This window comes from Dinoponera quadriceps, unplaced genomic scaffold (genome assembly GCF_001313825.1).
Source record: "Dinoponera quadriceps isolate SergipeBrazil2010 unplaced genomic scaffold, ASM131382v1 scaffold558, whole genome shotgun sequence".
In the NCBI taxonomy this organism is placed as follows: Eukaryota; Metazoa; Arthropoda; class Insecta; order Hymenoptera; family Formicidae; genus Dinoponera; species Dinoponera quadriceps.
The window spans coordinates 591300-611281 of record NW_014554665.1 but is presented as its reverse complement, the minus strand read 5'-3'; the positions used below and the strand labels follow the sequence as shown (position 1 = coordinate 611281).

The window sequence follows — 19982 nt, the reverse complement described above, 5'->3', positions numbered from 1 at the left end:
GTTATTATCATGAATAATTATTATATCGCGTCCCGATGGCTCTAATATTACCATCGCAGTGCTGTATTATTCAAGTAATTACATTTTATTTTGATATATTTTTTATTGTCATATATCATCGATATGTTTCTTATGATAATTATCGTATTCATTCGAGAGACGCGCGGAAAAATACATAGTAATAGACTATGAATTCTATAGAGTCTACTTGGTACTAGATTTCCCATTATTACTCGGGAACGAAAAATCGTGCAGATTTATGAAGATTCTCATCTCAGATCTCAGCTTCTAACTCTGTGCTAAATGCTTACAAGATAAATCCTCGATTAGGAAAGGAGGTAGGTATAACGCACTAGGTTTTAAGGTACGATATAAATAAATACGACTAATATGTCGGCAAGTTAACTATCATCGTCTGGTTAAAACGATTTTACGTAATTATGCTTCAGTCGTCGTCTATATCGATTTGACCGTAGTCTGCATCGTCCAATGGTGGTATCATCGAGAGCGTCTCGTTAAAATCAAATGTTTCCTGTAACATGACAGAAAAAAAAATAATTCGATCAGATACTTGACGGATGTACATCTTCTCAAACATTATATTGTTTTGTTCTTTTCAGCTGCACTGCTGAACCGGTGCTGTAAGTTAGAGTGAGACAAGTATATTTTGTCTCGTTCTAAAAAAGAACAGACCATGTTCATAAGATCTTAAAGATGTCCAAAAAATATTTTTATCTTCCTTTCTTCCACGAGTCTTTCGGACATTTCACCCGAAATTTCGCGTTTGGAACATTCGATGGATTATCATTGATACTTACACTGACGTAATCAACGTGCACCGGCGTCGGGTATTCACAGGGCATACATTCCATTTGCGTAATACCATTATTGTCGGCGGTGCACTCGCAATATTGACACTGGTTAGGCTTGGCCGTCAGGGCAACCCTCTTGGCAAAAACGCTCGCCAGTTTCTTACTCGAGGCAGAATTACGCAGCTTGTCGCCGCTGAATATCGTGCCGTTCGTCTCCAGTGACAGCGGGGTGCAGTAACCCAACGCGTTCTTCGAGAGTTTCACTTGTCTCCTCAGGTCCACATCGCCCACTAGTACTCTCGCGTCTTTCTCGGTGTACGATTTGCGCGCGTCCAAGCCGTAGAAAATCTTGCTGACCTTCTCCTTGTCGAATTGGAAGTCGCCGTCCATCAGTATGTGCAGGGTGATGTCGTGCTCCAGCAGTACTTGGTGTAATACGGAATACTCCAGCTGAAAATCGAGATCGATTAATACGGAGTTCCCTTAAGATCCAGGAAATTTTTTATTACATGTATTGTAGATTACAATGTTTGAACGTAACGAATGTGGTAGTTGGAGCTTAAAGAGATGAGAGAGGAACGACATATAGAGGAGAGCATCGAAGATATTTCGAGGAAATTGTCAGGATGTGTTGAAGACGTGGGAATTCGGCTTTTACTATTTTGTCTGAAATTAAAAGTCGATCGTCGAGAGTTCAAGAGATCACCGACACGTGAATCGAGAAGTGAGTGCTTGAGATATTAAAGAAGGAATTGGAGGATGATAAAATTTCACAAGGCTACATCTGGAAGAGGAGAAACTTACCATCTGATTCTCCGACTCGCAGTGCGAGCAGGGTATCAGTACGAAAGTCTTGGACACGCCAGCTCTGAAGACGAGCTGTGAAGCAAAGCCGATCGCGGCGAAGATATCCCGGCTGCCGTTGCCGACCGGTATATAGTTGAAGTAATCCGCGAAGCGCTCCGCGTTCTTGGTGAAGATCTGCCCGTCGAGGACGATGCTTCTGGGTTGGTCGTACACACCGTCGCCGCCGAAAACCACCAGAGACCAGCGATTGCTGTTGAGGCCTTGGTAGTTCAGCTCCTTGTTCATCTGCACGATCAACAGCTCCATGCTGCTGTTGAACTTTATATCACGATTGCAGCTCTTCGCTTCGACGATGAACACCACGTCGGTCGTTTGCGGCACCGTGTCGCCCTCCAGCCGTTTGAACCGGCCTTCGGCCACCTGGCTGCCGTCTATCATGCTGCAGGTGGTGCAGCGGTCCGGTATTCGCAGATAAGTGTTGTAGAACATGCACGTCTGCATGTACGATATCGCCACGGTGCAAGCCTCGGCCTCGGTAAGGCTGTTCAGGCACATGCTGGAGTACTCGATCGGACTGATCACGCCGAAGCAGATGCCGAATTCCGAGCTTTTGTTCAGGAACAGATCCTCGCAGAAGTTGGACACCACGCTATCCCGCTGCATGGTCATGCTGGCGCGATTAGCCGCGCCGCTCGCGCAGTCGTCGATCGCCCAACTGTGAGCGAGGCTGTCGATGTCCTTGACGATCACACCGTTCGATGCCAAGTAGTCGTCGAACTGCTCGTTGCTCATCGTGCCGAGCAGACCGGCGGTCTTGCCGTAGTACCAGCCGGACAGCTCCAGCGAGCACAGGTTGAACTTGAGATTGCACTCGAGACGGAACTGCTTGTTTTTACGTTCCACCGTCACCATGTTCTCTTCTTGGTAGACGTACGTCGTGCCGTGGTCCAAGTCAACTGGCAGCTGCAGGTTGCTCGTGGTCCCCGCTTCTTGAGAAATCACCTTTATCGTCTGAAGAATATTACATAGCGTCTGATGGGTAAGTGATTGTTCTGTGTGATATGTTTAAATGATTTTATAAACCTGTCGTGCAATGAAATGATCAATTTGACCTTTGATTACTCCGGAGAAAGTGATACTTGTTTCATATTACGTAGTGATGACTTTTCTACTAACGTCGTTAAAGAGGTCCAACTCGATAGCGTTGTTCCCGATCAGTACTACGATTTGGTGAATGATTTCCTCGCCTTGGTTGTATTTCACTAGAACGGCGAAAGTGTCGTGCACGAAATCCTTCGCTAACAAGTAGGTGCAGCTCCCGGCGAAGTCGAAGTAACGGCCATCGAAAGTGACGTAATGCTGAGAACCGATAATCATAGCTTGTGCTGAAACAACGTGTGTGTTATTTATCATAAGCAATTGATTATCGATGTTTATTTCTTTTTTTTTTCTAATAAGGAATTCAACGAGGAGGAGTATCAGGGCGAGTTCAAACGTTGTTAAGTTTTCATAGATGTGAGACGAACCTTTGAACGGCGGTAACCAGTTGGACAGGTCCGAGTAGGGTTTATATTGATAATAGAGGCCCCAGAAGGTGGTGTTCGAAGTGACGAAGTACGTCTTGAGATCCGCGATCGCTCGTAATTCCGGTATCTCGTGGAACTCGGGCGTCTGATTGAAGGCGTGCCAGGACATCGGTAGCTTCTGTTCCAAGCATATCAGGCCCTGATTAGGATCGAAGATGAACATGGTCTTGGCCTCCCTGTAGCGACTCTCAGCCTGCAACGCCGTCTGACTGATGTCCATCATCTTGGAATATACAAGTCGGATCAGATTCTCCAGCTTGGTCTTAACTTCGAAGTATTCGTAGATGTAGTTGATCCTATTGTACACCTGATCGAACTTCTCCAAGGCGTACTTGGCGGACGGTAGTTTCTTCAACTCCTTCAGCTCCGACAGGATGTCGTCGATCACGTCCTTCAGCTCCTTGCCGAACGGCATGTAGGCGAAATAACGGTCCTTCAGGAACTGTATCACCACTCGCGAGTACTTGTTCACGTTGGTCACTATATCGTTCGCCTTGATGTCGCGGTAGAACTTGTCGATGTCCTGCGTGAAGTTGGTGAGGCGGTCGAAGTAAGGCGACGTGACGATCTCCTTCTTACGGTCGTACAGGAAGTCCAACACCTCTTTGCTCGCTCGCCACACAGCCGTCTCGACATAATGAACGAACTGAATGAACAGTGGTTCCATCCCTTTCAGGAAACGGTACCATTGCTGCGAGAGAGACGAGGCGATTTCGTTCCAGAGATTCTCGATATACTTGATGAAGGACACGTGCAGGTTCTTCATGAACATGTCGTATTTCTCGATCAACTTCTCGATTACGTCCGTCACCTGCGATACCGATTCGCCCCTCAGCACGGCGCCGATGAACTCGGAGACCTTGTTGTAAGCATTCTCGATGGTCTCGATGAGCCAGATCAGGGAATTCCGCAACGCTTCGCCGGACTCGCCCATTATCTCCCAGATCTCGTTCAGAATATTGGGTAGTGACTCGATGTGACTACGCAGGGACAGTTCGTCGATGAGGTGTATACCGAGACCGACGATGTCTTTGATGTAGAAGTCGTTGGCGTTGTACGAGTCGTTCAAATACACCTTGAGATCGTCGAAGTCCTTCTCGAGACTCTTCAGGTCGCTGTAAAAAAAAATAGCACAGAGATGGTAAAGATTATTTCGACCAATGAATGATACACAAATAATTGTCTCATCCATTATGGCGTTTTTTTTTTCTATTTTAATATTATGTACTTCTTGTCGTTCTCTGTAAAGTTTTCATAGAACTTGAATAGCGAAGGTGTACATATGACACGATTTAGTAACGGATATTTCATGTACTCACTTCCAATCGTCGAGGAATCCCGAAATATCCTGCTGAGCATCGTCCCAGACATCCGTGATGCCGCTTATCACTTCATTTTTTATATATTGCTTCCAGTAGTCGATGTCGTCGTTTAAGCCATCGCACATTTTGTTGAAGGCAGTCTTCCCGGCGTTCTGCAAGCATCCGTGAGAGAGATTCCCGTTAATTGTAATTATTTCCCGAAATCGTATTAAATACGAGTGACTTCTTTCATATTCATCTTACGATAATGTCGCTCTTCAGTTCAGGCCGCCATCGCAAAGTCGACGTAACGAGTCTCGAGTGGTTCAGCTTCAAGTAGAAGGAAACGTCCGATATTGACAAATCGTCCTCGTATGTTCTCCAGATGTTGAATATCGCGTTTCGAGCGTCCGGGATTTTACCGTGCATCCTTAGGCTTTCTATCGCATCTGCAAATGTCATGTCAGATCAGAAAATGTCGTTGCTAATGTAAAATAACTTCGTAACGGGAAGTAATTTGCAACGTTACATGCAACTGGTTGCTTCTCATGATGTTACTGACTCTGGCGTCAATATACTTGAAGATGTTACCATCACTCGGTGTAACACTTACCGGGCGTGTAATTCATCATCATCCAGATGAGCTTGTCACTCGGATCCAAGAAGAAGGCGCCGGTGGCGTTGAGCTGCGGCGTGTCGATGATGCTGCCGTTGACGGTATAACGGGTGTGCGACGGATAATAGCCGATCTTGAAGTACTTGACCGCCTCGTTGTTCACCCGTCGGAAGAGAATCTCTCTTGAATCCCGATCGATCCGGCCGGTCAGTTCGCCGACCTCGCCGGGCATGTAGCCGCGCTTGTACCGCGCGTGATTCACCGTCTCGAGCAGCACGAATCCATGCCTGTGAACGAACCCTTCGATGTTGAGGTCCATTTTCGTGCTGGTGTGCTGGCCGGTTATCCTGTAGTGGTACTTCCTGTTCAGCTCGTCGCTCTCATCCCTCAGAAACGCGGACAACGTCAACAGCTTGTCGATGTCGGTGGAGTAGTCCACGGCGAAGACGACGTTCAATAGGTCCCGTTGGTCCTTCCTCATCAAGTCGCTCCTCATCGTCACGTCTTTCTTGAACGTGGGATGCCGAAAGCTCAGCACGGCCCGCTGCTGACTCTTCGACTCCCCGTCGACGGTGACGTTGGTCCAGTTGAAGGCCGCGCCGACGTTTTTCGACTTTTCGTTGTCTCGTTCCCATCGCAAGTTCGCCTCGGAGTTTATCTTGTCGCTGGTGATTTTGTAGGAGCCCTCCAGGGTGAAGTTATGCTGCGGATAGGAGATGTTGAGGATCATGAACTGGTTGTCGATGACCTCGGTAGTGTAGTTCATGATGTTCACGTGGTACGATGCCCAAGCATCTTCCGCCAAGCTCAGCCAGGTGTACTGATCGAATTCACCCGGCAACACTTGGTAGTCCGTCTTGAATTGAACGGTCCTGTTCAAGTGCATCGCCTTCAGGTGGATATTTTGGCCAGTATGGGTAGTCCTGATCCTGGACTCGCCGACGATGTTGAAGGCCGAGCTGTTGTCGAGTCTGTAGACGTTCACCTGCTTGAACTCCACGGTGGGGTAGTTCGTTCCTTCGTTTCCGCCGCTGTACTCGTACTGGTTCACGTAGACGAGACCTATGGGCTTGTAGATGTTCTCTACGGTGACCTGAATGCGATCCTTCTCGAAGCCGGCTCTGGACTCGCTCTTCGAATTATATTGAGCATGCAGCACCTTCTGATCGTTGTACACCAATATCGAGTGGCCCGTTGTGACTTGAGGACGTTTCTTGTAGCCGTAAGTCAAGTGGCCTATATGACGATGACTCAAGGGAACTTCTACGCGCAGGATACCTTCCAGGCTTGAGTCCAGTCGCTCGCTGTGATAGGTGTAATCGGAGTTCAGCAAGGCCGTTTTGTTTGTCCAGTAGAGCTCGACGAATCTTTTGTTCTGCTTCCTGTGTGCACAGCGAAAAAGGAGACGATAGTCGAAGAGAGCATTGAAAGAACGCTAAGAATTACTTGAACATTATTAGGAACCTTTTCACATAACTTCGAGAAGGTTCGCTCTTACAGAAAATAAAATGTTGAGAAGTGTTAATAGCGGAAGGAAAAGTCGAAGTAATTTTTTGAAACGTCTCTTCGCTAAAATATACATAATTAACTTACAAAGTAGTAAGCACAACGAAGTTGCAGCCGAGGTACGACAAGTCCTGGCTAGCTATCGAAACGTTAACGGTACCATTAACGTTAAACAGACTTTCATACGATATTCTGGCGGTACCGATCTGCCGCCCAGGCGGATAAAACAGATCGGCATTGATCAGATTCCGCTCGTTGGACGTGCAGTCGTAACTGCAGAGCAGCATGATGGTCTCCTCCTGCAGAAGCCTCGGCATGTAGAGAGAATACTTGAGCTCCATCTCCTTCTTGTCGAAGGTGATGTTGAAGAGATTGTGCATGGATTGACTTGGCAACAAGCCCCAGGTCACTCGGAAGTGGCCGTTGATGTCGCGGGTAACTATACGGAGCTGAAATTTGGAATTCGTGAGGATGATCTCGAGCCTCAGGGTGACTTTCATCAACTCCGGTTATCTCAACGAAATTGACCAATCGGTCAATTAGCTAAAGCGATCAATGCGACTGATCAGTTCCGTTGAATTTCAACCGATGGTTGAACTTAATCGGAGTTGCTGAAAATCGCTGTCAGTACTTGAAGAGACCTTCAGAACGGTCGGGAAGTCTCACACGTACCGAGCCATCCGAGGCGTAATTCGCCTTCGAGCGAACCGTGTTGTAGCCCACGACGTAAGAGATGTCCTCTATATTGTTGATCATGTGATAACTGATCAGGAACCGGTGATCGTCGTTGTTTGGGGGCGGCAGTCTTACGATGAACACCGCGTCGACGTTCCGCTCATTGCGGAAACCTAAGGTCGCGTTCGTCCCAAACTCCCAAGCCTTTCGATCGATATCCACGTTGAATCCCACGTCGAGGTTTCTGTACAACCGGCCGGGGTTCTTGAAGAACGCATGAGTGACGAAGTCCTTCCTGTTCGATTCCGCGCTCTCGTATTCCGCCGTTAGTTTCGCGAACATGTCCTCCAGGGAGATCAGTTTCCACTGAATTGCCGTGTGGTATCGATTGTCGTTCATTTGATGATTCAGCCGAAAGTCGCCGCTCGTGTTGGTCAGCATCAGGTTTCCGTTCACCGTCAAGGCCCTACTGTCGTTCCAGGGTGTCTCGGCATGAATGTACAGGCTGGTGTTGCCGTTCACCTGCACGTTCATGAAGGTGTCCAAACGATACGTGTCGACCTCACCGTCCTGCTGGATATGCGTTAGCGCTCTCATGTCCCAGTTTAGAGAGTTGATTATGTTGGCATCGACGGTGCTGTTGAAAGATCCGCCGTTCATATCGAGTTGAAGCCCGTACTTCTTTCTCTTCATCTTCAAGGTGATTTTATCGGTGTCGGCGCTCCTCGGCTCGGCCGTTATGTCTATCGAAGTCAGAGCGTCATCCTGTGTGACGATGGCGCTGTTGACGTTGTAGGATTTCGCCGACAGCTGGTTCTTCAGCTCCCCTTTGACGTTGTACAGCGACTCGTTGATCCGGACCAAGTTTCCGTGGAACTGAAAGTGCGGCTTCTGCGACAGCGGTGTGTGCAAGTCGGCGTCGATCTTGCCGTTGTTCAGGTTCCCGTTCAGCTGATACTCCCGTTCGCCGAGATGTTTCACGTAGACGTTCAGCTTCGCGGTGTTGTTCACGCGAATCGCGTTGCTGTAGAGCACGTCGGTCTCGAGCGATTTTAGGGCTCTTATCCAGGTCTCGAGCTTCGCGGAAGCTCTCACGAGGTTCTCGTCTGTTTGCCAAGAGCACTCGAAGGCCGTCTGACGGGAGACGGATTAATTAGATTTGGATTAATTAGACGGTGTATTCTAATTAATGATAATTAATGATAATTCAACTTTTACGGATTATTAAAACATCTGAAGCCATTTCTAGAACTCTAACTCTGCAGCCTCCTTCATTCTTATTACTTGCTGAATCAATCGAAGAAAATCAGATGATTATTGATCAAATATGTTAAATTCTCCATTGTTCAATTAAAAGTTATCGGGATTAACTTACGTATTCTGACACTGGCTCTTCCATGCTGGCGTTAAACTTAAACTGCTTTCTGTCCCCAGTGAAGTTTTTCTTTGCTACGATCGTGGTTTTCGGTATTTTCATCACGTGTGAATCGATCGCACCCGAGATCAAGGCATCTAACAGAGCTTCCTCCATCTACCCGAGGTAGAAAATAGCTTCGTTTGATTTTCATCGATTCACGAGTATCCATTCGTAAATTTTGAGAGAATCTTACCTTAACATCTCCGTGTAAATCGATGGTCAGTTGTTCTCCACGAATCGCGATCGTGCTGTTGTATCGTTTGCCTTCGATCTCTACGACTGTGTTAGTACGGAGATCTTTAAGGAAGTCTAACGGCGTCTTTATGTCGAACCTCACGAAATACGTTATCGCATTATCCCCGTTTTTCTTATCCATGTCGTGTTTTCGATACGTGTAATTTCCATGAAATCCGGTCTACGTGGGTGATAAATGCTTACTTAGCCGCAACATTTTACCTCGTCGGTTCGTCAACGTAAAAATATTACCGTCCAACGTACCTCGATCCACGTGGTATTTCTCCTGACGTTCACGTTCATTTCCACGAAGTAGGTAGAAATAGGGTTCCCCATATCGATCATGAGAGTGTACAACGATGTTATTTCTCGGATGCTGCTGAACGACAGATCAACGTGCAGGTCATTTTTCATATTAAAGACATCCTCCATGAGAAAGTTGTCGTCCAAGACGATTTTACCAGGCGGCAGGTTCACCGTGCTCAGAATCTTATATGCGGAGCCTTCGTAATCGATATCCAATTCGCCCGATATAACCTCTATTATCGCGAGCCATATCTATAAATTAAAAAAAATCTATAGTCTAACTTTTGCAATTGTATGAAAAAAAAATGAATAATCACGCCTGAAAATCTCAATTCTAAGTCCTAAGTTAATTTGTAGATATCGCTATAAATTAATTCCCCGAGCTCAACATTGAAATTAGACGTTTCCTATGATTAAGTTCTCGGGGGGGGGGGGGTGACTGTTATTCGAATCACAATCACCTCCGCTTCTCCTCGCCAGAAGAAATTATCCTCGTCGTCTTCCTCCTCTTCCTCCTCCTCCTCTTCCTCCTCATTAGACCCAGGATGGTCTGTCGTTTTGATACCCTTCTTCAGGGGGATTTTCACGGGGGGAAGTTTCGGCCCTCCCTTAGTCTTCACGCCGAATTTGATCTCCGCGCATTTCAACGAGAACTCCGTGTCCACGTCCAGCATATTGCTGGGCTCCGTGCCCACTACGATGAGCCTAGTGGTTACGCCGCACTCATGCAGGCCGTCAAGCGGTGTGAGCACTATGTAGCTGTAGTCGAAGTCGGTGATGTTATTATAGTGCCAAATGCCGAGGAAACCGGCGGTCATGTTGTTGTAGCCGACACGGAAATCGGCCTCGCGCGAATTCAGCTTAGCCACCAGGAGGGCCTTCTGTAGAACGTCGATCGGCGTAGCCAGCATGAATTTCACGTTGAAGTAAGAGGACATGAGGATTTGCAAGCGAACCTCGACGCCGAGCGGACCGTCCGGGGTGTCGATCATCGCCACCACGTGGCGGTTGCTCTCGGACAGACCGAATCTGCCTCGCACGAAGGCGAACTTCTCCAAGGGCGTAGTGACGTTGAACTCCACTTTGGACTCCTTCCAGCGCACGAGGTCGCCGATCAGGCGGCCGGTGTACTTGCGCTTGTCCAGGTCGAGGTTGGCTCCACCGAGGAACATCCAGCTGGACATGAGGCGCAGTTGACACTTGAGCTCGGCCCTGTGATAGTTCGCGAAGGGCGTGTAGAGGTGCAGGTTGCCGGTCAAGTTGAACACGTCGTCCGATCGCTTGTCCAGGTGCCAGATGCTGCGCGCGTCGATCGTCTTGTCGGGACTGTACTTGATCAGCACGTGGCTGTCCGCCGTCTCGGAGCGCAGCACTTTGTGCGTGACGTTCACGATCACCCATGAGAAGTTGTGGACGGTGCTGGTCAGGGCGCAGTTTGCCATCCACTCCTTCAGCTGCTCGTGCTCACTCGTGCTCCCGTGGAACTCCGCGGTCATGTGCTGAGAGTCGTTCCAGTAAACGCTACTGCTGGCCAGGATCTTGTCCGGCATTTGCACGTATCTGTGGGCAGAGATAGGATTTGAACGGTTGCAGAAAGCTGAAGATACTCAAGCGATCGAATCACGCGCACTCACTTCGCGTTCAAGGCTGTCTTCTTCCACTGTTCGAAGGGTGTCAACAGCTGGGACTCCAACTTCATAGACGTTACCTCCGGTTGCAGGTCGTAATTCGCGCCGATCGACGCCTTGATCCGTTTCTCCGGACTCCAGTCGAGACTGACGTCCAGCAGGTAGCTGTGCGGGCTGCGTATCACCAAGTCGCACGATCCGGTCACGAGTCGGCCCGGATAGGTCAGCATAACCATAGCGGTCCGTTGGACCCCGGGCGAGGCGATCAGGTAGATCTTGTTGAACTGCAACATCGTGCCGACCTTTAACGCGGGATCCCTGTTGGCGTCCCACTTGATCTCCGCCGCGAACTCCTGCCGGTCCTTCTCGTTGATGCCGGTCAAGGTCAGGTGCACGTCCCGCCACTTGTCCAGATGCATCTCCAGCCGGATTTCCCGCGCAGTGTCGACGTTCGTCGTTATCGAATACACGTTGCTCCGATATCTAGCCTCGACGTAGGACATCAGGTTGGTCTCCGACAGCACCGTGTGGTTCAGCACGAAGGCGTACTTGTCGAAGTCCGGCTGTTCGGCGTACAGGCTGATCCTGAGGTCGCTGTGGTTCTGGTAGAGGAAGCAGTTGAGCAGGATCAGGTTGGCGAAGCTCGGCGACTTGAGGACCATCTTGAGGTGGTGGTTCATCACGGCGGCGGCCGATCGATCGGAATAGGCGCCACGCGCGGTGATGTTGTGGCCGCTGAACCAAGTGCCGGAGAAATCCAGCTCGTACTCGCGTCGGGACCGTTCGTTCACGCGCACGTTCATCAGCATCGAGTTGTAGTTGGGAATCGTCAGGTTCGTGCGGCCTTGTATGGAGAACAGTATACCGCGCGGCATGACGACGTTGACGACCAGGCTGATTTCCTTGCCTGCAAAGAGAAAGCCGCGCGTACAATGCTCTTCGATCCTCCCTCCTTCAGCGAACTTTTACTCCTTACCTGGTGCGTATCCTATGAGCAAATTGGTCTTCGACTCGGCGCCGAGGGTGTAGTGATTCACCCCCACTTTGATGTCCAAGTTCTGAGTAGGTTTCGTCACGGCTATCAGCGCGTTCACCTTCGTACCCTCGTCTTGGAAGAACAGCTTCAAGTAGGAGACGATGAACTGCGCCTTGAGCTTGTCCCGATCGTTCTTGGGATTCGGCTTGAGGTTCACCTCCGCCTGCAGCTCCAAGTGGCCAAACGCTTGCTGATACGAGGCGTTCATCATGGTGTTGAGCTGCGGATAAGCGGTGGAGGTGATGTTCATCTCGGCCGCTTTGTGCGCGAGCGTCTTCGACGAGCGATCGAAGAGCGCGCCCTGCACGGTCAAGCTCTCCTTCCGCGGCATTCGCTGCAGCTGATACGCCATCGTCAGGTCACAGGTCACGCTGATGTTCCGCGTGATGATGTAGCCGGACAGGTTGCTCCAGACTCGCTTGGTCTGGAAAGTCAGGTTCACGTCGATCTGCGAGGCGTTGTTCTTCTGTATGTTCCTGACGGAGCCCGAAATGGCGGCGACGCGTTCGCTGTTGATGGTTAAATAAACCCTGGGATCGTAGGCGTAACCGTGATTCAACTTCGTCCTCGTGTACCCCAAGCTGGCGTCCAGGTGCTTCGTGCCGTTGATGTCGAAACTGACGTCGAGGAAAATCTCGTCCTCGGAATTCTTATACGTGCCCTTGGCGACGAAAGAATTACCGGCCGAATGCAGTAGAAGGTTAACCTTGTTGTTTATCGTGTCGAAATCGACGATGGCGCTCAATTCTCGGTTCACTTGGGAGCCGGGCGTGTCGAACATCAGCTTGAGCATGTTGTGCTCCCGGGTTGTGTTCCAACTATACTCGAAAACGTAGTTCCTCGCCGTGGGGTCGACCTTGTTCAGCGAGATCTTGAAGAGCGTCAGCCCGTTCAAAATGAAGTACGGCGCGTCCGGATTCTTCGTCACGTTGGAGAACTGATAGTCGGTGCACATCTTCAGGCCTATCAGTCTGTCCAAGGCGGTCCAGGTGCAGGTGGTGTTGCTGACGATGTTCCTGAGCACAGCCGCAGTGTACCGCGACTTCTTCGGATTCTGGCCAGCCATCAGCACACCCAACGGCTTCTCCTCGATCTCGGCGCCGTTGCTTTTGATCAGAGCAACGTCCGAGAGCAACGAGAACACCTCTATCTTGCGGCTCGGCAGACCCAGGCTGACGCGCACCAGACGAGTGCCGTTCATGTTCAGGTGAATCTGCACGGTGCCGGAGGAGTAGAGATTCGTTCGCAGCCTCAGCCCGGCGGATTTGTAGAACGCGTCTACCGTCATCGTGCCCACCGTGTCGACGCTCGTGCTGGAAGCGACATTGCCGTTGAGCTCGAACTCGCTGTCGGGGAGGAAACGGTCCGTCATCGTCTTCGAGATCTTGAGGTTGCACGCCGCCGAACCGGCGACGTCCAAGCGAATCGGCAGGCCGGACCCCATCGGCACGACGTACGAGGAATCCAGGTACATCGTCGTCCTCTCGTAGAGGATCTCCCGCATCGCCAGGAACTCCTTCATCTTCTGCCAAGGGTTGAACTGCGCGAGCGCGCCCCTCACTTCCTCGTCGCCGTCGAGCATCGTGAACTTCAACTCATTCCCGAATATCTGTGACAAATAACGGAACGCAATATATTATTATAATGATGTATCTATCGTTACAGTATCATGAAATGTTATTACATTATAAAGGAAATATTATATCCGCACAATCCGCAGCTATGAAATAGTTTCACTTTCTGCGACACACTTACCTTGTCTTATCACCACGGCCGAATATCTTTTTCTTTCTATTATTAATTAAATTTTGTTTCTATTTACCAACAAAGTTCAGTTGGGACTTAATTGAAAGTTTAGTTAAATTAGTGAGAATATTTCTGTGTGATTTGTTTCCCCATTACCTTATAGCCGAAGCTGACTTTCGGATGTAAGAAATTATTATCGATCACGTTAGGCAGCCGTTTCACGCCGTCCCAGTAATTCTCGCTCTCCGGCGCCGATCGGAAACGTCGGAGGATGTCCCGGATGTGGCCGGAGATCTTCTCGTTGCTGTAAATGCCATTTGGACCGAAGAGATTCTCCGCGTAAAACTCGAGACCTTCCATTCGCGCCGTGATTTCAAACAGGTTCACGGACTCGCCGAAGACGTCGGCGGTTACGTTGAACATGAGCGACCGCGGCATGTACGATTTCGGCGAGAAGATCAGATTCGTCTGATAATTCGCGCCGATGTTATACTCCTCGGAGAAGAAGGAGCTGTCGTAGTTACGCGAGAACTTTCTCATGTCGTTGTTGAACTTGTTACTGAAGTCTCTGTCCGTCAGCAGACTCTGGATCTCGATTTTCGTGGGCGAGGACGAACTGTAGATATTCGTTAAATGGCTCCACACGAAAGTACCGACTGCGAACAATTAGGGAATGAAAACTGAGAAGAAGAAGAAACCACCGGCGGAAGCTTGCGAATTTTGACCGAGATTGATCGAAAATTGATGAGGCGGCAAGCGTGATGCTGAACAAGATTCTTTTAAGTGAATTTGAAATCAGAATGATTGAGCTATTAATGAAAATGATTGAGACATAGGTAATGTCGAAATATAAATTCCTCAAAGTAATGAACGTCTAAGCTTTCAAGAGTAAGACACGAACCTTGGTTGACTTCCTCCACCTTGAGAGCGTGCTTGATGGTCTTGACGACATTGTAATCGGGACAACGCATCACTTGCAAGTAAGAGGCGATACGGATTTCCGTGTCGAGCGTTGTGTTGCGGTAATAATCGAGGAGGAACTCATCCCGGGTCTCCTCGCAGGACGGCAGTCGGCGATGAGCGTCGACGGCGGCTAAGCGAACTTCCATCGGCAGAAATCCACCGGTGTCGTCTATGCACTTCCTCAGCTCTCGTCGCAGGCTCCTTGTCTCGAGTCCCATATTGCCGATCGCCTTCAAAGCTTCCAGCGTCTCTTTCGTCTCGGGAGAGGAACGAAGACGGGGTGTGCAGCCCTCTGAAATCTTCTGCTGGAGATGCGACAGGAACACGTTCGCTTCCCCAAATTCGATGCAGTTGACGTCGTTGTTCCTGCAGTACGTGTGAATGATGGTGGAGTAGCTGAGGACGAACTGGACGTGGGGGATCTGGAAGTTCAGCAACTGCGACATGGTTTTAATGGTGTCGCGGTCCGGTTGCGGGAACAGAGCGAACGTGATGATCCAGTCGTCGATGGTCTCCTGATTCACGTATCTCTTCATTATCAGGTCCCTCATCATGTTCACCGCGGCGTTGCTGTTCAGGTACGGCAGTGCCGCGAGGATGTGATTCCTGATGAACGAAGAAAAGGGTAAACGGACGCAATATTAAGCGAGAATTTCGCGAACTGGAAGTTACAAATCCGATCGCGTGAAAAACTGACGAGCGACTTTCGTCGTATTCAAATAGAAATGAAGTAGAGATGCTTTGATATCTGAGTCAATATTATTTTACGACAATATTTTACGTACTTTCCACTCTTGCAAATGCTATTGGCCCTCGCGAACAGCTGCGACAACGACGGGTAATTCAGGAAGCGAGCCGAATGAACGAAATTCGTGAACGTCTCGGAGAACCTCTGCTGCAGCTCGTCGGCGTTCGCTGCGAGTTTGCACATGATCTTCAGGAGATCGCGGGAGGTCCGTAGCTCGCCGTGTATGGTCTTCAACGTCTTCGTGTGATCATACAGCAACGTGGTCCTCTTTACATGAGGAATACTTCCGATTAGGTTGTCCTCGTCCTTGTCGTCGTCGTCGTGGTTGCTCTCGTACTCGTCGAAATCACGGAGGAAGCTCGTATCCGTCGTCTCCTGAACCAACTCGAGCGTCGTCTTCGACTCGGTCTTGGCGCCGGCCTTGTGGCCGTTCGAGAGCGGCTGCAACTGCCGTGTCTCCTCGCATACCACCTTCGTGTACACGTTGTGATCGATGGTGATGTTGCACTCGCTGTGAGACTTGAGCAACCCGTTCTGGCCATGCTGCCGCCGCGGGCTCCTGTAAGGATTCGACTGCACGACGGAGAAATATTTCGATCCGTGTCGGCAGTCAGCCAGATTCTTGATCTTCTTCACGATCAGACTGGTCCGCAGCGCCTCGTACAGGTGATACTTCGTGTCGCAGATGCCGTGCACGTCCGACTCTTCTAGCTGGTGGTCCACGTCGAAGCGCCTCATGCTGTTCTGCAGCATCGACAACACACCGCGCTTCAGGTTGAGCACCCAGACCGGCTCCTGCCGGTCCGGGCATAATTCGTGGATCACGCCGTCGTCGTAGGCGAACTTGAGCGCGAAACGCTCCAGGCTGGCCTTGAACTCGGACCCCGCTCGATCCGGGAACTCGGCGTTGTACGTGCTGCGATCATGGCTGACGCTGGCGTTGAGGAACCTCAGGCTGCCCTCGCAGGGACTGGCGAAGTGCACGGTCAGAACGGCGTCGATGTGCAGGGTGGAATCGGTCTGAGAGTGAAGGGACGGCGGCTGGTAGCCCAGGTTCGTGTTTACGTCCACGGAGTACGTGTACACGTAATTCACGTCTTCTTGGTACTTGAACTTTCGTTCCAGCGGCACTGGAAGGAAGAAAAATATCGTAGGGAAATATGCGGGGCGTATATTGTGTTTACAATACTGGTATCAATGTGTACACGTTAATATGCACTCGCCTATCTATCGGAGAGAAATAGCGATTTCGTAGAAATGATGAAGTTATCGAATTTGAATTTAGAACATAAGCTAAATTGCAAATTGCTAGAATTCGTAAATAATATGTTTTTAACGAAGTTTTGACATCCGTATTCCGTCATTCCCGTCATTTACGCAAACCCCCCGTTCGAAGTTCAAGTATGCGTTTAGAGAAGAAAGGTCGGAGGTTCTTCATCTCGATAAGGCGCACGAGTATTACGACTCAGAGTCGCAGTGAATTTTTCTTCGAGCGTTAGAAAAACAACTGCAATTCAACTCACGCATAAAAACACGCGAGAAGGAAATGCAGAGACGTGTAAGATAATTTAATTCGTCAATTAAACGAATTACATTTTTAAGTATTTCAGATACGTACGCAATTAGTGTAACGCAATAAAGAAGATACAATTTGTATATTGATTTGTTATAAGGTGATTTTTTTTTTTAACTAACCGCGTTTAGTAAGAGAAAAAAAAATCAAGAACTGCTGTTAGAGAAAACACGACGACGTGGGCGAGAGATTCTCGTAACATATATCGCCTCAGCAAGAATGCGTCTTCTCGTCTTTCCAAGGTTTTTTGACGCTGTGCGTTTGGGACATGTGACTAGGATGACTTGAAAGTAACGTCGGACAAATTTCCAGGAAACGTAACCTGAGCCGCAGTACGACGTCATATGATGCCGAAAACGTTAGCTGAAGCTTATATATGCTTGCCCTCACTTACCCTTGCATTTTGTTCGGCCACATGACGTGGAGTCCTTGATAATTTCTGTGAAAGAAAAATGAGAGGAATGTTGTAGAATATATATGAAAGATAAGACTCTCTGTTGCGATGAAATATTTAAAAGAAGTTCCCGGATAATTTAAAGTAAGTTACAAATTTTTCATAGTAAATAGATTTTAACAGAATGAAAAAAAAAAAAAAATTCGAGTAACTCAACTTTAGATACTAAATTTGTTTGCATATGTTTGGTTAACATACTTTTGCATAAGCATTTTCAAGCTATCGGATTACAATATAGAGGGTATATCTGAACTCTACCAACAAACTTACAGGATAGATCTTATGTTGAGAAATAAGTAAAAAAAAATCTTAATAAACACATATTCGAAAAAGCTTGGTTTTTGAGATGTGGATTCAGAAGATAACGATAAAAGAAAAGGTATCGCGATAAGTGTGGTTAAGAATATTAATACAGCACTTTTCTTACCTGTTCTTGAAGACTAATTAAACGCTTGAGAACATATACCTAAGACTTTTTTAATTTAATTTTTTTGTATGTAAAATTTATCTTGTGAGTTTGTCCATTCAGATACACCCTGTATTTTCACATTTTTAACAGTTTTTCACAAATATCTTCTATATGAGAAAAATATTACTAAGTATCATTTATACATGGGAAAAAAATATATAACGTAGAAAAGCGTTTGCCTGTTGCTTGCGAACGATTTGCGAAAGTGCAGATTGATGTTTCAAGACCGACGGCGGTAAGAAATTAAAACAGTGTTCTTTTTCGTATCCGCATCTGGGTTGACATCTAAAATCCCAGACGTGTCGCATTCCGTCGCAATGCATCGTCGCCCGATAAGAATAAAGCGCGAATTAATGAGACACCGGACGCCGCAATAGCCACCGGAAATTGCCGATAATTACTTCCTCGCGCGACGGTGAGCGTCGTGCACACGAGCGCAAAAAGCAGTATCGGCCTGATGCTCATCTTCGTTCCCTGAGGAGGTTCTCTCGAATCCTGCCACTTGCGGAATCTTCCGGGTCTGAGATCAACGCGTCTTTATCACCGCACTGCTCATCCCTCGACGCGGCCCATCGAGCCGTCGGAGATTATTGCCGATCTACGAAACCCTATCAACACGACACGGACAATGGTAATTAACACTGATTGGACGAGGCGCACATGGCGAAACTTTCGCGACAAACGGCCACTGATATTATCGACTGATATTATCGACGATAATGAATTTCTTTGACTTCCCTTTTCTCACTTTCACGTCACCTTTGACGTCTATGTTGAAAACCTGTTACTTGCAGATCTACATCGATATCGGGGATCTACGGAGAGATCTGTTGTTACTTACGACCGAGCTCTACCTTTCCCGAGGTGAAAATATTCGCGATAACCACCCGGCCGTCGGAGATAAACCGGGGTGCGAATCAGCGGCTCACTTGATTGGAGGCGAAGAGAGAGAATGTATGTAGAGTCAACTAAATAAGTGCTTCCGTTCGGCCGGTCAACCGACGAATGGCCGAACGACGAGGGAAGAGATCGGTGCTAAAGGTCTCCCGATGGGTCTCTGTGTTTGTGTGGGGTCGGAGGTCCCACATTGTTTGATAAGATAGCGTCTAGCCGAGCTGAAATCTTACCCTCCTGTAACTGCTATCGTGTCGAAGAAAAGCAGTTAGAAAAGCCTCGTGGACTCGTTTTCGAACTGTTTCGCGCTCCGTCGTGGAAGGGAGAAAGTTTTATTATTCGAATTAGAGTCGCCTCTTTATCTGGGGATACTAATTGCGTGGAGTAGTTCAAATCAATCTGCTGCGATTGTAATTACGTAGTACAAAGTTTACATATGACGAGATTATTGGCCGTAGATTACGCGGCAACTCGCTTGCGAAAATGTTCGAGGAAGATCTTTATAATCGTCGATCTATATTTGGACCACGCTGCAAGCTTATCGAGTGATTTTAATTATTTTGCAATTCCGGTTCGGCTCACAATCGGCATGTCGTTGAAACATTTCCTTCTTGCGAAGTAATAATTGTGTATTAATTATGTTAGAAGCTGAAGAAGAATTGTGTATTAGTTATGTTAAAAGCTAGAAGAAATAAATCCTTGAACCTTTTGCATTAGCATTTAACACTTTGTGATCCACGTTTCGTATAAAGTTGTCACGCAAACTCTGACTCGATTAAAACTGAGCCTATGATTTTATTCATACTTAGCCGCACTTTTTCGACTGCAAATAAATACCGATATAAAAAGATTTATTAAAATCGAAGCCCATTGGCTCATTTTATCATAAAGTTCGGACCTGTTTTTTTACCAATGAATATAACGAATTTCAATTTTTTTATTCATTTTTATTTAATTTAGTCAAAGATAATTTGTTTGCAACTGGGAAAAGTCAAACGTAAGGAAATTGATTCATTGAGATTATAACTGTCGCCTTTTAAGATTCCTTTTGAAATATCCTGGACATTTTTGCTCGTAAACAGTAGAATGTCTGGGGGACGCGATTTCAACGCAAAAAGTTAATAACAGCGACACAAAATATATCAGCGACATTATGTCTCGAAGACTCGGCGAGTAGTTGCAGCGTTTCGCTGCAGATGGCTCTCGTCGTT

The 19982-nt window shown here is 48.0% G+C and overlaps 1 protein-coding gene across 2 annotated transcripts; it reads right to left on the bottom strand.

Annotated features, from left to right (window-relative positions):
* Positions 1-83: 83 nt before the first annotated feature.
* Positions 84-19451, bottom strand: LOC106740686. Of its 2 annotated transcripts, XM_014611956.1 has the most exons (22): positions 18719-19451; positions 18279-18485; positions 17349-17393; positions 15419-16511; positions 14572-15239; positions 13827-14326; positions 11865-13533; positions 10895-11795; positions 9722-10820; positions 9219-9512; positions 8914-9135; positions 8679-8834; positions 7301-8437; positions 6716-7077; positions 5120-6504; positions 4771-4955; positions 4525-4679; positions 3146-4320; positions 2796-3004; positions 1617-2630; positions 819-1262; positions 446-532 (listed from the first exon to the last, which is right to left on the bottom strand). In XM_014611956.1, exons 2-22 carry the CDS (start codon positions 18340-18342, stop codon positions 446-448), a joined length of 12864 nt encoding a protein of 4287 aa, XP_014467442.1. In that variant the 5' UTR covers positions 18343-18485; positions 18719-19451. The 2 variants fall into 2 exon arrangements, with proteins under 2 accessions (XP_014467443.1, XP_014467442.1); XM_014611957.1 differs by lacking the exon at positions 18719-19451 and having other exon boundaries at positions 84-532; positions 18279-18342.
* Positions 19452-19982: the final 531 nt, after the last annotated feature.